A 17,536-nucleotide genomic window follows, 5' to 3' on the forward strand; every position below is an offset into this window, starting at 1 on the left:
ATCAGTAAGGAGTCATGATGGTGTTTTTAAATGGAGGAAAGATTCAGTGTAGTGGTTTAAATGGGTAAATAGGACTAAGAAAACAGGAAGAGTTATGTGGAATGGGGAAGGTAGGTCAGAGGAGGAAATACATGGAGAAATAATTAAAGACATTTTTAGAAAGTCATATGAAAACTTACTACTGTAGAGGCATCATCACACACATGTAAATACACGTATATGTATAAACACATTTAGAGTTATACATATACATATATATACATATATATAATATCTACATATATATTTGGTTCTTCTGCTTTATGGCTTTTTATTAAGATAATGTTGAGTATTTTATTTTAATTTTATAACTGGTTCTTTTTGTTTTAATTTATTGTAATCAACCTTTCCTATTTTTTTCTATTATCTTCAGTTTATATGACATGGCATACTAGCCTGTCATTTTTGCACATGGACTATGCTCACAAGACCCTCCTCTCATTTCTGAAACTGTGACAACAAAGGAGATGGAGATGTGTGCAGATAGGTTGGGTATGTTAGTGGAGGTGAAAAGACCATTACCTGATGGCCTCATTTCCTGCTCTGCAAATCAAGCTATGAGGAAGGAAGGAAGGGATTTGGTAGAGCTATCAGGCATTGCATGCTGTATGTATCGCCCAATCACTAACAGGCAGCTCCCCATCAACACTACTAAATGCAGCCCAATGCTTTCAAGAAGACTAAAGAATTATCGCTTACTTTTCCTTTTACAGTGCACCACCACCTTACCTGGAGATTCTGCCATTTTTCCTCCATTTTGCATGCCATTATGCTAGCTTTAAAAAAAATCAGTCTTCATATCCCAAAAGATTAATAATATGGTATAATAAACTATCAAAAACATATTCAAGGCAGATGAAGAGGTGGTTAGGTGAATGAAGAATAAGCAGAAAATTTGAGTTTGTATCACGAGCGTATCCAAGGGCAGGAGGAGGTAAGAGGATTTGCCAAGCTTACTGGAGAGTGAGTCAAACCAAAATGGCAAGCTCCATGTTCACTGAGAGACCCAAGATCCTGTCTCAGCAAATAAGATAGAGAGTGAGAGAAAAAAGGCACAATTGAACTCTGGCCTCTGCAGAGATACCCACATGCAGAAACAGCTGCATATACTTGCACATACACAGGTATAAGCCCCCCCCCCCACACACACTTTTTTTCCCTAGAAGTGTTCTACTTTATTTTGTCAGAAGTAGCACATTCTATTCAGTGAAGCCAAATTTATGCAATTTGCTTTTGCAAGTTCAACTTGTTGTTTACAAATGTTGAAAAAAAAATGGCTCATGGTGAACTCCTTCAAAATTTAGATATTGTATTAGTGACTTTTGTTGCTATAATTTACTATGACTCTGTGACCTAAAACCAGTTATGGAAGAGTTTATTTTGGCTTACAGTTCGGAGAAGTGTCCATAATGTCGGGGGAGGCATGATGTAGTCAAGCTGACATGTAGACAGGAGCAGGTAACTGAGAGATCACATTCTCATCCATGCCCAAAAAGTAGAAAGTAGAAACTGGGCAAAGCTAAATTCCCTCAATTCCTTCCAGTGACAAGCATCTTCCAGCAAGGTCTGGCTGCTCCTCAGTTGCTTTCTAACTTCACTAGATATTACCAGCCACTGGGACCAAGAGTTCAAATACCTCATCCTACTGGGGATGGGAAGTCACAGTGAGCTTACTTACTCCAAATGCCACATATATACTTATGGTATATTGGATCTCAGTAAGATTTCATTAAATTAACCTTTGTTTTACTTCTCAGAGATTTCAAACTTCTTGACCCTGCTAAGACAGAAACCACATAGTTCTTATTACAGTTTAAACTAACCTAAAGTTTAAAAATTTTAATACCAGTAAAAAAAAAAAACGATAAAGAAGCTAATATGAACACATTTAATATTAAAACATCATTGAAAGTAACTTTTTTTTGTTTTTTATGGATTTTTTAATCTCTGGGAGCTGTAGTTGGTTGGTATTGTTGTTCTTGTGGGGTTGCATTCCCCCTTCAACTCCTTTAATTCTTTCTCTAACTCCTCCATTAAGGACCCCATTCTCAGTTCTATGGTTGACTGCAAGCACCCACCTCTGTATTTGTCATGCTCTAGCAGAGCCTCTCAGGAGACAGCTATATCAGGCAACTGTCAGGAGGCACTTCTTGGCATCAGCAATTTTGTTTGGGTTTGGTGGCTGAATATGGAATGGATCTCCAGGTGGAACAGTCTCTGGGTGGCTTTTCCTTCAGTTTTTGCTTCAAACTTTGTTTCCATATTTCCTCATGAGAATATTTTTGTCCCCCCTTCTAAGAAGGATGGAAGAATCCACAATTTGGGTTTCCTTCTTCTTGTGTTTCATCTGTTCTGTGAATTATATCTTAGGTATTCTGAGCTTTAGGACTACTATCCACTTATCAGTGAGTGCATACAATGAGTGTATTTTTGTGATTGGATTACCTCACTCAGGATGGTATTTTCTAGATCTATCCATTTGCCTAAGAATTTCATGAAGTCATAGTTTTTAATAGCTGAGTAGTACTGCATTGTGTAAATTTACCATATTTTCTGTATCCATTCCTTTGTTGAAGGACATCAGGGTTCTTTCCAGCTTCTGGCTGTTATAAATAAGGCTGCTTTGAATACAGTGGAGTAGTTGTCCTTGTTCTATGTTGGTGCATCCATGAGTGGTGTAGCTGGGTCCTCAGGTAGAGTACCATGACCAGTTATCAGAGGAACCACCAGACTGATTTCCAGAGCAGTTGTGCCAGCCTTGTTTTTTTTTTTTTTTTTTTTTTTTTTTTTTTGTTTTGTTTTGTTTTTTGTTTTTTGTTTTTGTTTTTTTGTTTGTTTTTTGGAGTTTTTTTGTTTTTTTTGGTTTTTTTTTTGTTTTTTTTGTTTTTGTTTTTTTTTTTTTTTTTTGCATTTTCTTTGACTGTTGTGCCAATGTTTTCTATGGTATCTTCTGCCCCTGAGCTTTTTTTTCCCCATCTCTTGTATTCTGTTGGTGATGCTTGTATCTATGACTGCTGATCTCTTTCCTTGGTTTTGTATCTCCAGGGTTGTTTCCCTTTGTGATTTCTTTATTCTTTATATTACCATCTTTAGATCCTTGAATGGTTTTGTACAATACCTTTACCTGTTTCCTCATGTTTTCCTGTAATTCTCTAACAGCTTCTACCTGTTTACCTATGTTGTCCTGTCTTTCTTTAACGGGTTATATGACCTTCTTAAAGTCCTCTAACATAATTATCAGTTGTGATTTTAAATCAGAATCTTGCTTTTCTGGTTTGTCGTTGTATCTAGAACTTGCTGTGGAGAGGGAACTTGGTTCTGATGATGCCACGTGGCCTTCCTTGGTTTCTTGGACTTGCCTCTCACCATCTTCTTATCTCTGGTGTTAGCTGGTCTTGCTGATTCAGACAGTGGCTTGACCGTCCTGTAATCCTGTGTGTCAGTACTACTGGGGGACCAGTTCTTGCCCAGAAGGGTCTGGGTGGAGATAACTGTGGCACAGGGACAGCACAGGGAACAGACTGAAACCTGAAGAATCCTGTCCCAGACTGCTCCTCTGTGTATCCTGAGGGCTCCAGGTGAGACTCACATAGCCAACGTGGTGGTCTTACCTGTGCTCTCAGGTGTTTCAGCACTTCTGGGGGACCAGCTCTCTCCCAGTGATGTCTGGGTCCAGAGTGGGCTGGCACCAGGTCAGCTCCAAGGGTAGGCAAAAACCAGGAGGATCCTGTCCCAGACTGCTCCTTTGTTCTAGTGTCCTGAGTGCTCCAGGCAGGTTCCTTTGGGCCAGGACTTTGAGGAAGGATGGTGGTATCTCTGTGCTCTCAGGTATGTCAGCACTTCTGGGTGACCAGCTCTCTCCCTATGGAGTCTGGGTATAGAGAGCTGTAGCACAGGGTCAGCTCTGGGTGCAGGCTGAAAGTACTGGTTTTGGGTGCAAGATAACATAAGCAAATGTAGCAAGACAAAAATCTTTATTGAAGTCTTTCTGAGGGATTTTCTGGAAATGTTGCATTCTCTGTGGGAAAAAAAAGCAGGTTTATCTGGATTGTATTACCTTTTCTTTGCTTTAGTTTTTATTTCTGTTCCAAATAACATTAAGTGATACTTTCTGAAATAAGATATTATCTATAATTATATATAAGATTTTGAACACCTAACACAATGCTCTAATTTGATAATAACATTTGAATATGTAAAAAAATCAATGGAGCAAGATCAAGAAAATAACAAAAATGCATGAGCAGATTAAATCTTTAGAGGTTTCTAACTGATAAGAAACCATCAAATCAAGTACTGGAGACCAGACATGAAGAGAAAAATGCCATGGCTAAACATTCTAAAGTGCCAAATGGTCATAGATCTATGTATTTAGTGCAGAGATGTGTGCATGGATAGATGATAATAAATCAATTCTATCCTTCTTGCTTTTTGTTAACAGTGTGTTAGTTCACTGAACATGCACATCCAAGAATAATACAAACTGTTTTGTCTCTTTTGGCTTATGTTCACAGAAAATCACAATGATCTCAATGATCTGAAAACCAGGTTAGAAGCTGCTGACCTTAGAAACATCCAACTCCTAAGAGCTTTAAATGACACCATGGACAAGTTATCAGCCATTCCAAATGGTAAGCCTCGGGGTCCCTGTATTCTGCATCAGCTGATCTTTAACATGAAAGAGTCTTGGTAGGTTTTACCATTTTCCTTAACATTACATTTTCATTAGACACAGGCTCTCTTAATTATTCATTATTTTTTTGAGAACCAGAACCTCATTTAACAATATGATAGTGCTTACTCGTTGTTGCCCTTAGCTGACATGCACAGGAATATGTTATAAAAGGGAAATATAGATGTCATCTATGTTGTCATTCCTGTTTTGGTCTAGGAACTCTGGTAGCAGTGAGAAAGAACAAAATCAAAATGTACTATTCTCTACTCTAACAAAGTCACAAATTATTAGGGTCTCTACAGCAACAGACAAGAGCAGTTCCATATCTCACTTGGCTAAAATGACCTCCTTAACCAATCCAGATTTTCAAAGCATTACTTGTAAACCATTTCTGCAATACTGTTTATCCCATTAAAACTGTGTCCCATGATTGTTTGATATCAGTTTCTGACCGTGAAAATTCTTTTAGAGAGCTCATTTTTACACTATATCAGTAAACCACAGTGAATTACAACTACTTGCTAATCAATATGCTTTAGTAAAGATATGTAATGTCTCATGCTAATTCTACAACGTGGATACAATTGTTATTTTTATGTTTGCAAGTAAGAAACAGAATACTAAAGGTCATTGTTTAAAGCGATTTGTATGAGATTTGAACTTTGCGTTTTATCTCCAGAGCCAGTGTCCTTCACCACCTATATAGCCACACAAGCATGGATCTGTTTGTTCAATTGCTTTGGTCATTTTATATCTCCGAAATAAAAAAAAAGATATAAACAGAGTAAAGAAACATGATTTTGGCTCATGGTTTCACTGTACCCTCAGCTGACTCCCCAGCTGTCCTTGTGGTGAGATAGAACATCGTAATGAGGACATATGGAAACCACTTACCTCACAGTGGCCAAACAACCAGAGAAGTCCACAGGAAGAAGGCTGGGAATTGAACCCTTCAGAAGCATACTTCAGTGTCTTACTACCTCTGGTCAGGCTTTGCCGTATCTTACAATTTTTACCATCCTAATAATGGCAATCAAATTATTATTCAATCAGTGGATTCATTTATAGATGAAAAAGATACCTCATCATTCAAATACTTCCTAAAGTTTCAGCTCTGGCAATAAGTCCTTCAACACAGAAATGTATATCCAAACCACAAGAACTATGTTTTATATACAAGTTATTATTCAGAAATAAGGCCATATATACTACAACATAAAAATACTAAAAATTAGATTTTATTAAATAAATTTTTATAGAAACTGGCAAAGTGCCCAGACAGAAAACAATTAGAAATACATACTCACAGGCTCTAACATTCCCAAGAACTCTACCCTAAAATGAAAGCACAATCATTTTCTTTCCATGAACATATAGCAAAATACTTAATTCTAGTTTTGATATAGCTACACGAACCATATTATATGGATTCCTCCCTTTAATATGCTCAATGGGAAATCCTAGTATATCCCCTAAACTGCAAACTTAGAAAATAAACACTGCTATTTTAAAACTAATTGGGCACTTATCATAAAGCTCCCTGAGAAATTTTAATTTAGCTAAAAACCAAAAGATGAAAATCAATTGCTTCATTTGCTATAGCTGATTGTAACACAGTTCTGCCTTTGCCCTCTGTAAATGTGTCCCTGAGGTCAGCCAGCCACAACCTCCCTCTGCCAAGCATGAATGGAACCATCAACATTTGTTCTTTGTTTTCTTTCTCATGCCCACTTGTCCTAACAGACACAGCTGTTAAACTACAGGCTGTCAAAGAGAAAGCCAGAGAAGCCAATGACACCGCAAAAGCTGTCCTGGCCCAGGTTAAAGACCTGCATCGGCACCTAGATGGCCTGAAACAAAACTACAAGAAACTAGCAGACAGTGTGGCCAAAACGAACGCTGTGGTGAAAGATCCTTCCAAAAACAGTAAGAGCTCCTCTCTCTTGTGACAATGTCATTTGTTTCTCCCCACTGTGAAAGTAGCCTAAATTCTCTGGTGGTAGAGCTGGAAACCCTTGAGTTCATGCCCTCTTACGTGAGTATGTGAAGTGAGAACTCCAGGTCTCACCTTGCCAGCATAGAAGTCTCCCAGCTGGGAGCTTTCTTTGTTTAATTTTATCCAATCAAGGGAAGGTTGAGATTCTCAAAGGTTATGGGCTATTTGCTATGTGAATGTCAAAACTTTTTAATCCATTAGTGTAATTGAAAATACAGTTATAAGCAGGTGATTATATGCTTAATTGGAGTTGCATGGAACAGAGAATTTAAGGGGTACTCTCATTAGCCCTCCTATTAGAGCAGGATAGCACTTTTAAAAAACTTAGTTTTTTCTGTATTTATTACTTAGAGTCCAATTAGCATCTCTAGGAAATAAAGCACTTATCTACTTTACAACTACCACTCTCTTCACATCTCATACATTGCCTCAAATTCGCTGACTGAATTATAATTTATTGAGAAGCCTGAAAGAATTTAGTGTAATAATTTATATTTTTTATTTAAATTTAATCCACAAACATTGGTATTTCCTACAACCCTTTCCTTCACTGTTATGTGGTAAGAAAGTATCTTAGCATATGATTTCCATAAAGGGAACGCTTAAGTTCCTTTTACTTTTTACTTTTAAGAAAGCAGACTCTCTTGCATAGAGAAACCCTTGGCTCCAGGTGTATATGGAACAGAGGTCAGCATTGTCTGGCATCAATGGGAGGGAGAGGCCTTTGGTCCAGCCAAGGCTCCTTTTTCCAGTGTAGGGGAATGCTAAGGTGCTGAGGTAGGAAAGAGTGGTTGGGAGAGTGAGCAACTTCATTGAGGCAAAGGAAGGGGGAGGGGTGATAGGGTTGGGGGGAGGATGACATCTGAAATATAATGCAGAGAATATTCAATGAAAAAGAGACTAGACTTTCTAGTAGCATTTTCATAAAGTATAAGGACATTTATAGCCTGTGACACAGGAAACCTCATTATGGCGGTCATTCAGGAAGATGCTTCTGATGGCATCTTGGGCAAGGAGGAGAGTAAAGACAAAAAATTATGTACTTCCAATCTGGGAGGAAGAAAGACCCGCTTTGTACCCACTTACCATTCTTCCACCCCGAACTTATTCCTTCTGACATTCCACAGCTTGTCTGCAAGTCAGGAGGGAAATAGACTTAAAAGTAAATTTGCCATGTTAATTCTCTTACCTTATAATGTAAGGTATCATTTTGTTCTGCTTCAGAATGAATCTCAGCTGATTGCCATGACGCTGTTGCTTGTGTGACAATATCCTCCAGAAAAGAAATATCTACTGCTAAATATTAATCAAATATTGTCTTTTTAATCTTAACATTTCCTTCAGAGGAAACAGCCCACTAAAAGGGCTTTTGTTCTTTTTCTTAATTGAAATGTTTTTCATTCAATGTTCTTTAATCATATTCTTTGGTGCTTTTATCTTCAATAGCTAATGTGAATTAAAATGAAATATATTTGTAAAGAGTCTCTATTTAAAAGTGCCACTTTTATGATACTTTAGAATACCTATAGAAAGTATTTTCCTCATGAATTTTTCTAATTTCTTTTTGTTTTGCTTTCATATGAAATTACCTGCAGAGATCAGTACGTATTATCTTCGTCTGTATGTTTTTTAGTGACTTCTAAACTCTTGCTTATTGAAAAAAAATAGCTTCAGTTTCGCATGTGACCATTTATTGGAACTGCTTTAAGCACTGCATAGCTACTCTTTACCTGATTTCCAATTAATATATTTAAAAAGAAGCTTTTCGCCAATGAGACTAATATATGGGCATTTTCAGTATAACAATGTTTGAATAGTGCTACGAAAACCTAGGGAAATACTTAACTCTTATTCCCCAAAAAGTGTAAAACTGACTTTTTCATCAGACTGAGATAAGTTACATTGTCTCTGAGAGTACAAATTCAGCTATGGGTCTCAGATGACTTCCCCACATATGAGTTCAAGTAGCTAATATAAGTTATGTTGTTGACACCCTGAAGCTTACTCTTCCTCACCTCAATCTAAGTAATCACTCTCATAATTAAATTGGTCCTAAACAACTCTTCTTGAAATAAAATTGGACCTAAATAAATGAGTAACTCATTTAACTGTGAAAAATATTGTCTCTTAAACATTTGGCAGTTTGAGCTGAACTTCGCAGCACTACAGACAACTAGGGAGAATGATAATAAAATCAAACATGTCAGAACCTAAGGAACATGACAGAGGCTGGCCTTGGAGGAGAATGTGATAGAAGCATCTTTGGGAGCACTGAAGAGCACAGCCTTTCCACAGAGTGTAAGAAAAACAAAAGTGACATGAAAAAAAAGCTGAGCAACTCACAAGATAGAATTCAGACAACAATGGAACAGATGCTTGGAGGATGAGTCAAGAAAAAGGAAACATGGCAGAGAGTTCCTAACAGAGATAGAACTATGTAGAGGAGAAAAGACAGTAGAGAGGAGAGTCCTTAGGGAAAGTCCATACTGCTACACTGGAGAGCCTACAACATATGAATGATAATATTCCAGAAGAAACCTCTGTTTATCAAATTCTATCTGGAGAAGCTATTTTAAAGTCTACTCAGTCATACAGTTAGGGAGCAAAATGAGAACTTTTTAAAATACTACTGAACATGAAGCCTCAAACCCAGTACCACAGGTGACTCAGGTCTCAGAGCCACAAAAAGATGATCTGCATGGGGTATAAACAGCTTTGGGAAATAGAGGCAAAGGACAGAAGGCAAACTTCTATTGATTTTCATTTTAAAGCAATTAAAAAGGCTTCCAGGAGATTTAGAAGAAATGGGTTTAATATTTAGCCTTAATAATCTTGTCTTAACTCCTCCTTTTCCTTGTTATAAATCTAGCTGTAAAACTCCATTAATTCTAGAATAACATGCAAAAAAATAAATAAATAAATAACATGAGAGGATTAGAGGAAAGAGAACAATGGACAAGTAGAGAAAACAACAGTTAGCAATAGCATGCTCCCTATGCAACCAGAGCTTTGATCCAGTAACCCTGCAAATGTTAGAGGTAGCTCTACATTCTCCTAAATCCCACTAACAGTACAACCCACATCAATGAGCACAATCCAAGCAACCTATCTCAAAATACGGTTTAAGGATGCTGATGTTTAGGACGGATGACTGAGCTCAATATTCAAGCTCTCGTCTTTCAAGCATTGGGGCCTGGGGTCTGGCCCTAGCTCAGATAAATCCAAAGTGAAACAGGATAATAGTTTATGTTCATATGAACACATTGAATTCAATCTGAAAGATTAGTTCCCAGCATCCCAACATCAGCCAATCAGCAGATTAGTCACTGTCTAACAGAGCAGGTAGCTTTGGACCCCTGCAGAATATTTTTAGGGTCACAATTATAGAAATTTGAACTACACAAAAACAGTTGGATAGCAGATGTCGTGCATGGCTTGGATAAGGTGGCCAGCATCCCACAAATTGAATAATTGGCTTCCCACCTTTTATACGCTCCTCCATGGTGTCTTCCACAGCCATGTGAGCACATACTAAAGGTTCTTGGATCAGATCATCTTTAACCATTTTTAGATTAAAGCTTTTAAAATTGCCAATTTCCAACCTTTTTGTAACCTTCAAAAAGCACAGGTTAATACAGCCAGTATACAATGCAGAATGATGAAAACAAATTGAACTGAAATTTGAGACTTAATTAAAGTGTAACAAAGGACTTCAGACTAGTGTTCAACATGTTCCTTAAGGCATATCTCCATAGCTTCCCTCGCAAGCAAGTGCAGGAAAGACAAAAAGAAAAAGAAAGGAAAAGGAAAAGAATTTTGTACAAGAACCTTAATTTTAATGTGGCTTGTGTGTGGACAGACCAGGTGGTATTTTAAAGTCACCCCATTTTCATTTGTCCGGGACTAAAACTCTATCCCGTAAAGGTCACCTTTGGGGCGAAAATGTCATCTCTAATTAAGCATTTTACTTTCTGTTTTTAATGCCAAATTTCATCTTAATCACAAAGCCGAAGACTTTTTCTAACATCTCTGGCCTGCTCTAATCTTAACTAAACTATTCACATTTGGCCTCACGCCATCATGGTCTTTCCGCCGCCAATCACAGTCTGGCTTTTGTCACATGGGTAAAATGAAATTAATAAAATTTACTGCTTTTCTGTCTCCTGTCTGTGGTGGAGGTGGTGGGTTTGTGGGAGTTGGTGCATGCACACCCACACACAGATACTAATTTTGCTCTATGCAGTTGCAGATGCAGGTGCTACTGTGAGAAATCTAGAACAGGAAGCTGATCGGCTAATAGACAAATTCAAGCCCATCAAGGAACTTGAGGACAACCTGAAGAAAAACATCTCTGAAATAAAGGAACTGATCAACCAAGCCCGGAAACAAGCTAATTCTGTAAGATCTTAGTTTCAGAATTAAGAGCTACTATAAGTGTTACTGTTGTTCCCAGAGAGAGTCTTCCTCAATGGGCCGGATGAATGAGTCATCCATTACCTTTTAATCTTAAGACTATTTTGGGTAGGTAGGAAGGAAGAAGTAACTTTTCCCCTATAGATTTCAAAACCATTTTGGGAAAATGATAAGTCATACTTACTATTTGAGAATTATGAAGTCTAGTATATTTTGTTTACTCTTTAATATACTAAATCAAGCAACAAAAGTACAATGCTTATTCTTGCATAGGAGTGTCTTACTCATGAAAGACCTAAAAAGTTCAATGAATGGGGTTGCAATTTGAGTTCACAAGCAGGTATAAAAAAATAGAACCATTATTTTAATTAAGTATTATTAGTTTTTGCTTTTTAAATAAACATACACACACACACACACACACACATACACACAACTTACTTTTTTGCAGGATTTGATTTTAGATTTATGGAGTAAAAATGGGAAAGGTCTCAATTAAACTTTTACCTTGAATTTACTCAATTAGAAAACTATTCAGACAAACAGAACTGTGTTACAAGCTAAGGTAGTGGGTTGTTTATGTTTTATCTTATTTATTTCTTTTGTTTATGCCACAGTATGTGTGTATAGGTCAGAGGACAGCATATAAGAGTCAGTCCTCTCCTTCCACCCTGTGGGTCCTAGAAAGTGAACTTTGTCAGGCTGGAGGCAAAGAAACTTACCGTCCCTAGATTGGGATACTTAAATGATATTGTGAAACTTTAGATATGCAAAGTTAAACCATGACGACTTTAGAAATGATAGATTTTAATAAGATGCTTTTCAGTACTGCCAATTTTAACTTAAAATTTCATAAAATGTTTCATTAAAAAAAGTAGTAGCTAGGATAATCAGAAAGAAGTTCTCATTAATTCATCAATTTTTATTTTTAGTAGTGGCCAAGAATATGCCTGAATGATACCATACATTTGTTCTTCCTTATGTGTATCTAAGACATCTAAACAACCATGGCAATCAAGGTCTAGGAGAACATTAAAAAGAATCTTATATTTATTAAAGAAAACCTCAGAGGGAAAAATAGATTAGAGTAGATGGTACAAGATAAAAAGAACCAGTAATGGTATTAGAGAAGATACCTATTCAATTATAATATGAAAATGAAGTGGTATGATTGACAGGTTATCATTGTGTGCTTTCTGCACGAAGTAAAATAAAGCCCAATGTTGCAAGCTTACTTAGAGAAATACATGATAAAAAACTGTATGTCTTATGTTCAATGCTTTTTGCTGTGAAGTATGCAAAGATGAATTAGGTAGATGTTGTACTCAGAAGGTTGATAACAGAGTAGATGTAAATCAGAATTAATATTACTTTTCTGTCTCATCACTACAAAAGAGCAGCTCAAGGAAGGGTGGGTTTATTCTGCTCATGAATGTAGAGCAGAAGCAGCAGGAAGCAGTTGGTCATATTGGATGTGTAGTCAAGGATCAGAGTGTGATCAATGCTAATACTCAACTTGCCTTCTCCTTTTAGTTCAGTTCAGAATCCCAGCCCATGAGATGGTACTGCCCACACTCAGGATGGGCCATCTTCGTTTAACCCAATCTAGATGCCAAGCTGGACACTTTCTTTTCAGTGATTATAGATCTTTGCAAGTTAAAAATCAGTATCAGTCAACACATTCTGTTCTTTGAAAACTCGACACCCATATATATCACTTTTATGACCACTCCATCTATCAGGCTCTTTGCCTGCTCAGTGCAAAGTGCATTCATCCCAAATTCAAATATACCTATACTCTTTGGCAGCTTCAGCTATATTGTAGGGCTTTTTTTCTGGAATACAAGACCATCTCTGAACTGGGAACCCCAACTAAAATAAGAACAAAAAAAGCACACTTCTAATAAATATTGCCACAGAATAAGCTTTTCCATTCTAAGGGGGAGAACAGAAGGTTAGTTGGACAGGAACACAACAGGAGAAAATCAACACTGGAGCTTCATGTCCAGCACCCAGCATTCATGATGGAATGTTCTGGGATATAAAAGGCTTGGAGAATCTCCCTCCTCCCCAAGCTGTGCCACACCACAGCATATACAACTTTTCTCTTTGGCTCAGCTTCATTCCAATAGTTTCCCTTATTGTACATCAGCCTGAAGTCTCTCTCCATGGTAACTTAGGTTTTACCTTTACCAATCCAGGCAGTAGCCTCATAAAACATCCTTGCCAAACTCCAGTCCTACCACACATTGCCTAGCTTCAGCAGCTCTCTGGAGACATGGTCCAGAACTTGTACTGTCATTGAAAATTAGGTTGTCAGGTTTGGCAGTGAACATCTTTACCTACTGACCCATCTTGCCTAAGACACTTCCTAATCAAGGAACTAAATGCATGTTTTTAAAGTGGTTATTTCAGCTTGTTGGTTGTATAATATAGTAATGTATACAGTCTTTAAATGAATGGCCTAATTACCAGCTAGGAAAAAACCTGCAGTTTACAAAGTGCTATGATATCTAGCAAAATTTAACTATGTTTATGGTGTTTAGCTGGTGAATAACGTGCCAGGAGCCCCTTAGAAACATCAACATCTTAGCAGTAATTTCAAAAGCCTCACCATGAAGTTACACTAGAACACAGTAAATCAGTAGAACTAAACATCCCCAACAGGATATTTGCATTTCACAAATCTCATGGCTCTTACAAGAGGAATACCTTGGAGAGGTTTCTTTTCAAGAGCTGTGTAAATATCCTGTTTTTGTTTAGCTATTTTACACTGTCCATATGAAGTCAAATGCTCTATCAATGCCTATTCCCACTAGAAGCCAGAATATATGGTACTTTCAAGAATGTGTAGTTATGGTTGAGTTGTAAACAGTTGGACTGCCTGAATATTCCAGGTATTCAGGATGTATTAGTAGAACAAACCACAGCATATGCAAAGAAAAGGGTTTTGTATGAGTAGGTAAGGCTGAGCAGCAGGTGACTCTGCAGGATCACCCTGGCATATCTGAGTATAATACTGTCCTTTTCTTTAGAGAATCAGACCTTATGGATATGGAAAGTGTGTGACGGAATACTTTAGTTACAAGTCTTAGTAAAATTAAGTGTACCCAGTGTTCAAGTGGGCTGGGCTTCCAAAGCAAGCTTTCTCATTTCACTTGGGTGCTATCTTCCCATTTGACAACCCTCTTCTGGTGCACCAGTTGTGTGGCCAGTTACTTCTACCTTCGCTTTGGAGACAAGGTCTGAACCTCATCCTATGAACCTACATTTTATATACTCTTTCCTCCCCCACACCATAGCCAAGGAAGACTATTTAACTGGATTCTTTAAAGAAACATGACTTGTTTATGATTCAGCCAGTAACACCATAGTGCAGATTTATGTTAAGTCAATACATGATTGGACACTAGAGAGGTAGGCAGAGAAAAGGTAGAAGAATGGAAGAGAAACAGGGGTTGAGGGAGAGAAGATCAAGATGGAGCTGAAGAAAGTAGATACTGGATCCTAGTGCCCATAATTATTGTTAGGTAGGATTGAATATTTTTAAGGGATTTTATAGGTCATTTATCTCTTATAAAAGGGCAGGTTGAATCTTTGTCTATTGGGTGTAATCTTACTGTGTAGAGGATTTGTGAATTGAGAATTTAATACATAAACCTGTATGAAAAGCTATTGGGTCATAGAGTCATGTTTGTGCTGGGCGATAGGGTAAAGAAACATGCCAAGGCAGAAGCCCCAGGGCAGACAGAGTGGACTGCCTGGGAAGGGAATCTCGTGGAGAGTGTACCTCGTGGACCAAGTGACAGAGTCTGTGCACACGACTCCAAACTAGAGCAGTATCCACGGAGTGAGACCAGAGGGGCTGATAAAGAGATAAGCCAATCCATTTTTAATATTTACTGCAACACCATGGCATTAGAGCTAAGCCTATGAAGCATTTATGAATAAAGATAAAACAAACTACACACAGTTACTTTTCATTGTAAATCAAAACACATTGTGATTCTGAATATGGTTTCCTGCCAGGGATGGCTGCACCTACTATTTACTTCTATTCATGAATTGCAGTCAGATCTTTTATTTCATGTTCTCTTTGATCCTCTTATAATATTAATGGCACATATAATCTGCCTCTGATACCAATTTGCTCAGTGCCATGATCTTCTTTTTTCATGAAGCATTTGGTTCACACACTGCAAATTCCTGAAAATGTCCTGTATAGTATACCGTTGCTTGGATAGTAAAAGTATCTAACAATTGCATTTTTGTCTACCTACGAGCTATTACAGGATTTTCCTTTCTATGGCTTTATCCTTTTAATCTCTGACCCTTGGATGATTCTTTGTATAGCTGCTATTCTGCTGTATGACTTGTGCCCTCACAGCTTCTTCATAGTACTAGCACCCAAAAAAATCTGTACTTTCTCTGGCTTGGAATTTCTGTGATTCATTCTGCTTTGACAACTCTCAGCACTCCACATTAGCAGAGAAAGTCTATCATAAGAGAGGCAATGAAGAGCATCTTATAGAAGGAACACAAAGCAAATATCTGAGATCGAAAGTAACTCCTAGGCTTGAACCATTCATTGCCTAGTTGGATAACAGCTTTGCAACGGACAATGATACATACACACACACACACACACACACACACACACACACACACACACACACACACACAAAGGAATCTAAGTTGGCTTTCTAGATAACTACAAGTCCAGAAAACCACACAAATCCTGCCTCTTTGCAGAATATTCCTCTGTGTAGATATTTGCTTAGTGTCTGAATGAGGAAATCCCTGTAGGGTCAATAAGAGAATAGGCAGACTTGTCCTTTCCCAGAAGTCCCCAAATGTGAATCTGTCAGAGCCAATCTCCTTGATTTTCATTTCTGAACATAAAACATTTTGCATGTAGAATCTCCTTTAGCTAGTTTTTCTCTTCCATAATGCTCCACAATGCTCCATACCCTCATACCCAAAGTGAGACAACTCATGGAGATACCTGCTATGTACACTATACTAAAAAGAGGTTTTTGGTAACCTATTCAATCTTAGAGTCTGCACAAGTTTTCCATTGGAATAACAATAATATTCATTGGTTTTTCTCAAACGTGAAAGATATATGAATAGCAAAAAGTAAAAATAAAGAAAAAAAAAGATTAAAAAGAATGGGAAATTACAACCAGGTAAGATCATTAGGTATCCTAAGACTAGACATTTGAACATGTAGCAAAGGACTTTCATATCTTCTCTTCTTGCCAAGCACTATCAACCAGCAGAACAGCAATCGCTGATGGTGATTTTGCACCTGACCCAAAAGAAATTAAATCTAATAATCAAATAGTGCTATTTGTGACTGAACGAAGACTCCTTTCATAGAAGTAAAAATTGGCATGAGCAGTGCCCGTCTATTCATGTAAGAATTCCCTTCTTAGCAATTTATAGTAATTTTTGAAGTACTATTCAAAAAGAAAAGGGGCTGTTACATGTATTAGTAGTGATAGACATTTGGAAATTATTTCCATTTCATTTCCTGGTAACCTAATAAGAACTGTAATTTATTCTGAAATATATATTCAGAGAGGAATGATTAATATTCGTATTGTTAGAAGATCTAGAACAAACTCTGCCTGGTCTCCTTAACAGTAAGTGCATGGGTGGGCAGGCAGTATCCTCTTCAAAACTAAACAAAAACTGGTCTCCTCTGAAAATGATACCCCAAATCACTGAAAATCAAATTAAAACTTTTTTTTAATCAAATGACCTCAGTAAAGACCATTTCCTTTTGCTTTTGTGTAAAATCCCATTTGGAAAGTTTTTCTTCAAAGAATGGTATAAAGGTGTGTTAACTGCCTGGTTCCAAAACAGTGGCAAGGCTAGTCAGCCAGGGGAAGAATTACAAGAGCATCACTGGCAAAATGCTATTAGGAAACTAGTCCTCCATGCACTTCCCAGTCAACAAAATGGTGTCTGCATATGGCTGTCTAATGATACTGCTTGGTGACTGAAAAGTTACTTCAAAGAAAGAATGAGGATGACAGTCTGGTAGTTTGGGATATACTTTAAACCTACAGAGAGATTGAGTCATAGATATTCATAAGATTTTGTATTTTGTTTTCCTCAAAGATCAAAGTATCTGTGTCTTCGGGAGGTGACTGTGTTCGAACATACAAACCAGAAATCAAGAAAGGAAGCTACAATAACATTGTTGTCCATGTCAAGACCACTGTTGCTGATAACCTCCTTTTTTACCTCGGAAGTGCCAAATTTGTAAGTCTAATATTCAACTTTTTTAAAGCTACTTTGTATGTGTAGAGGTCAAAGGTTAATCAGTGAGAAAACTAAATAGGATGAAGTAACTCAGCTCTGAAAGTGTCTAAAGCAGCTTTTCAAGATGTAAGTCTCATAAT

The 17,536-nt window shown here is 37.4% G+C and overlaps 1 protein-coding gene across 1 annotated transcript in view; it reads left to right on the plus strand.

The window, feature by feature from the left end:
* LAMA2 (laminin subunit alpha 2) overlaps positions 1-17,536 on the plus strand; it is a 551,725-nt gene that overhangs the window by 467,906 nt on the left and 66,283 nt on the right. Inside the window, exons 42-45 of the mRNA XM_080929510.1 lie at positions 4,554-4,670; positions 6,458-6,640; positions 10,954-11,108; positions 17,253-17,396. Coding sequence (XP_080785636.1) covers positions 4,554-4,670; positions 6,458-6,640; positions 10,954-11,108; positions 17,253-17,396 — 599 coding nt within the window. The remainder of the gene's footprint in view (positions 1-4,553; positions 4,671-6,457; positions 6,641-10,953; positions 11,109-17,252; positions 17,397-17,536) is intronic.

The sequence above is a fragment of the Micromys minutus genome, assembly GCF_963924665.1.
Source record: "Micromys minutus genome assembly, chromosome: 15".
Taxonomy (NCBI): domain Eukaryota; kingdom Metazoa; phylum Chordata; class Mammalia; order Rodentia; family Muridae; genus Micromys; species Micromys minutus.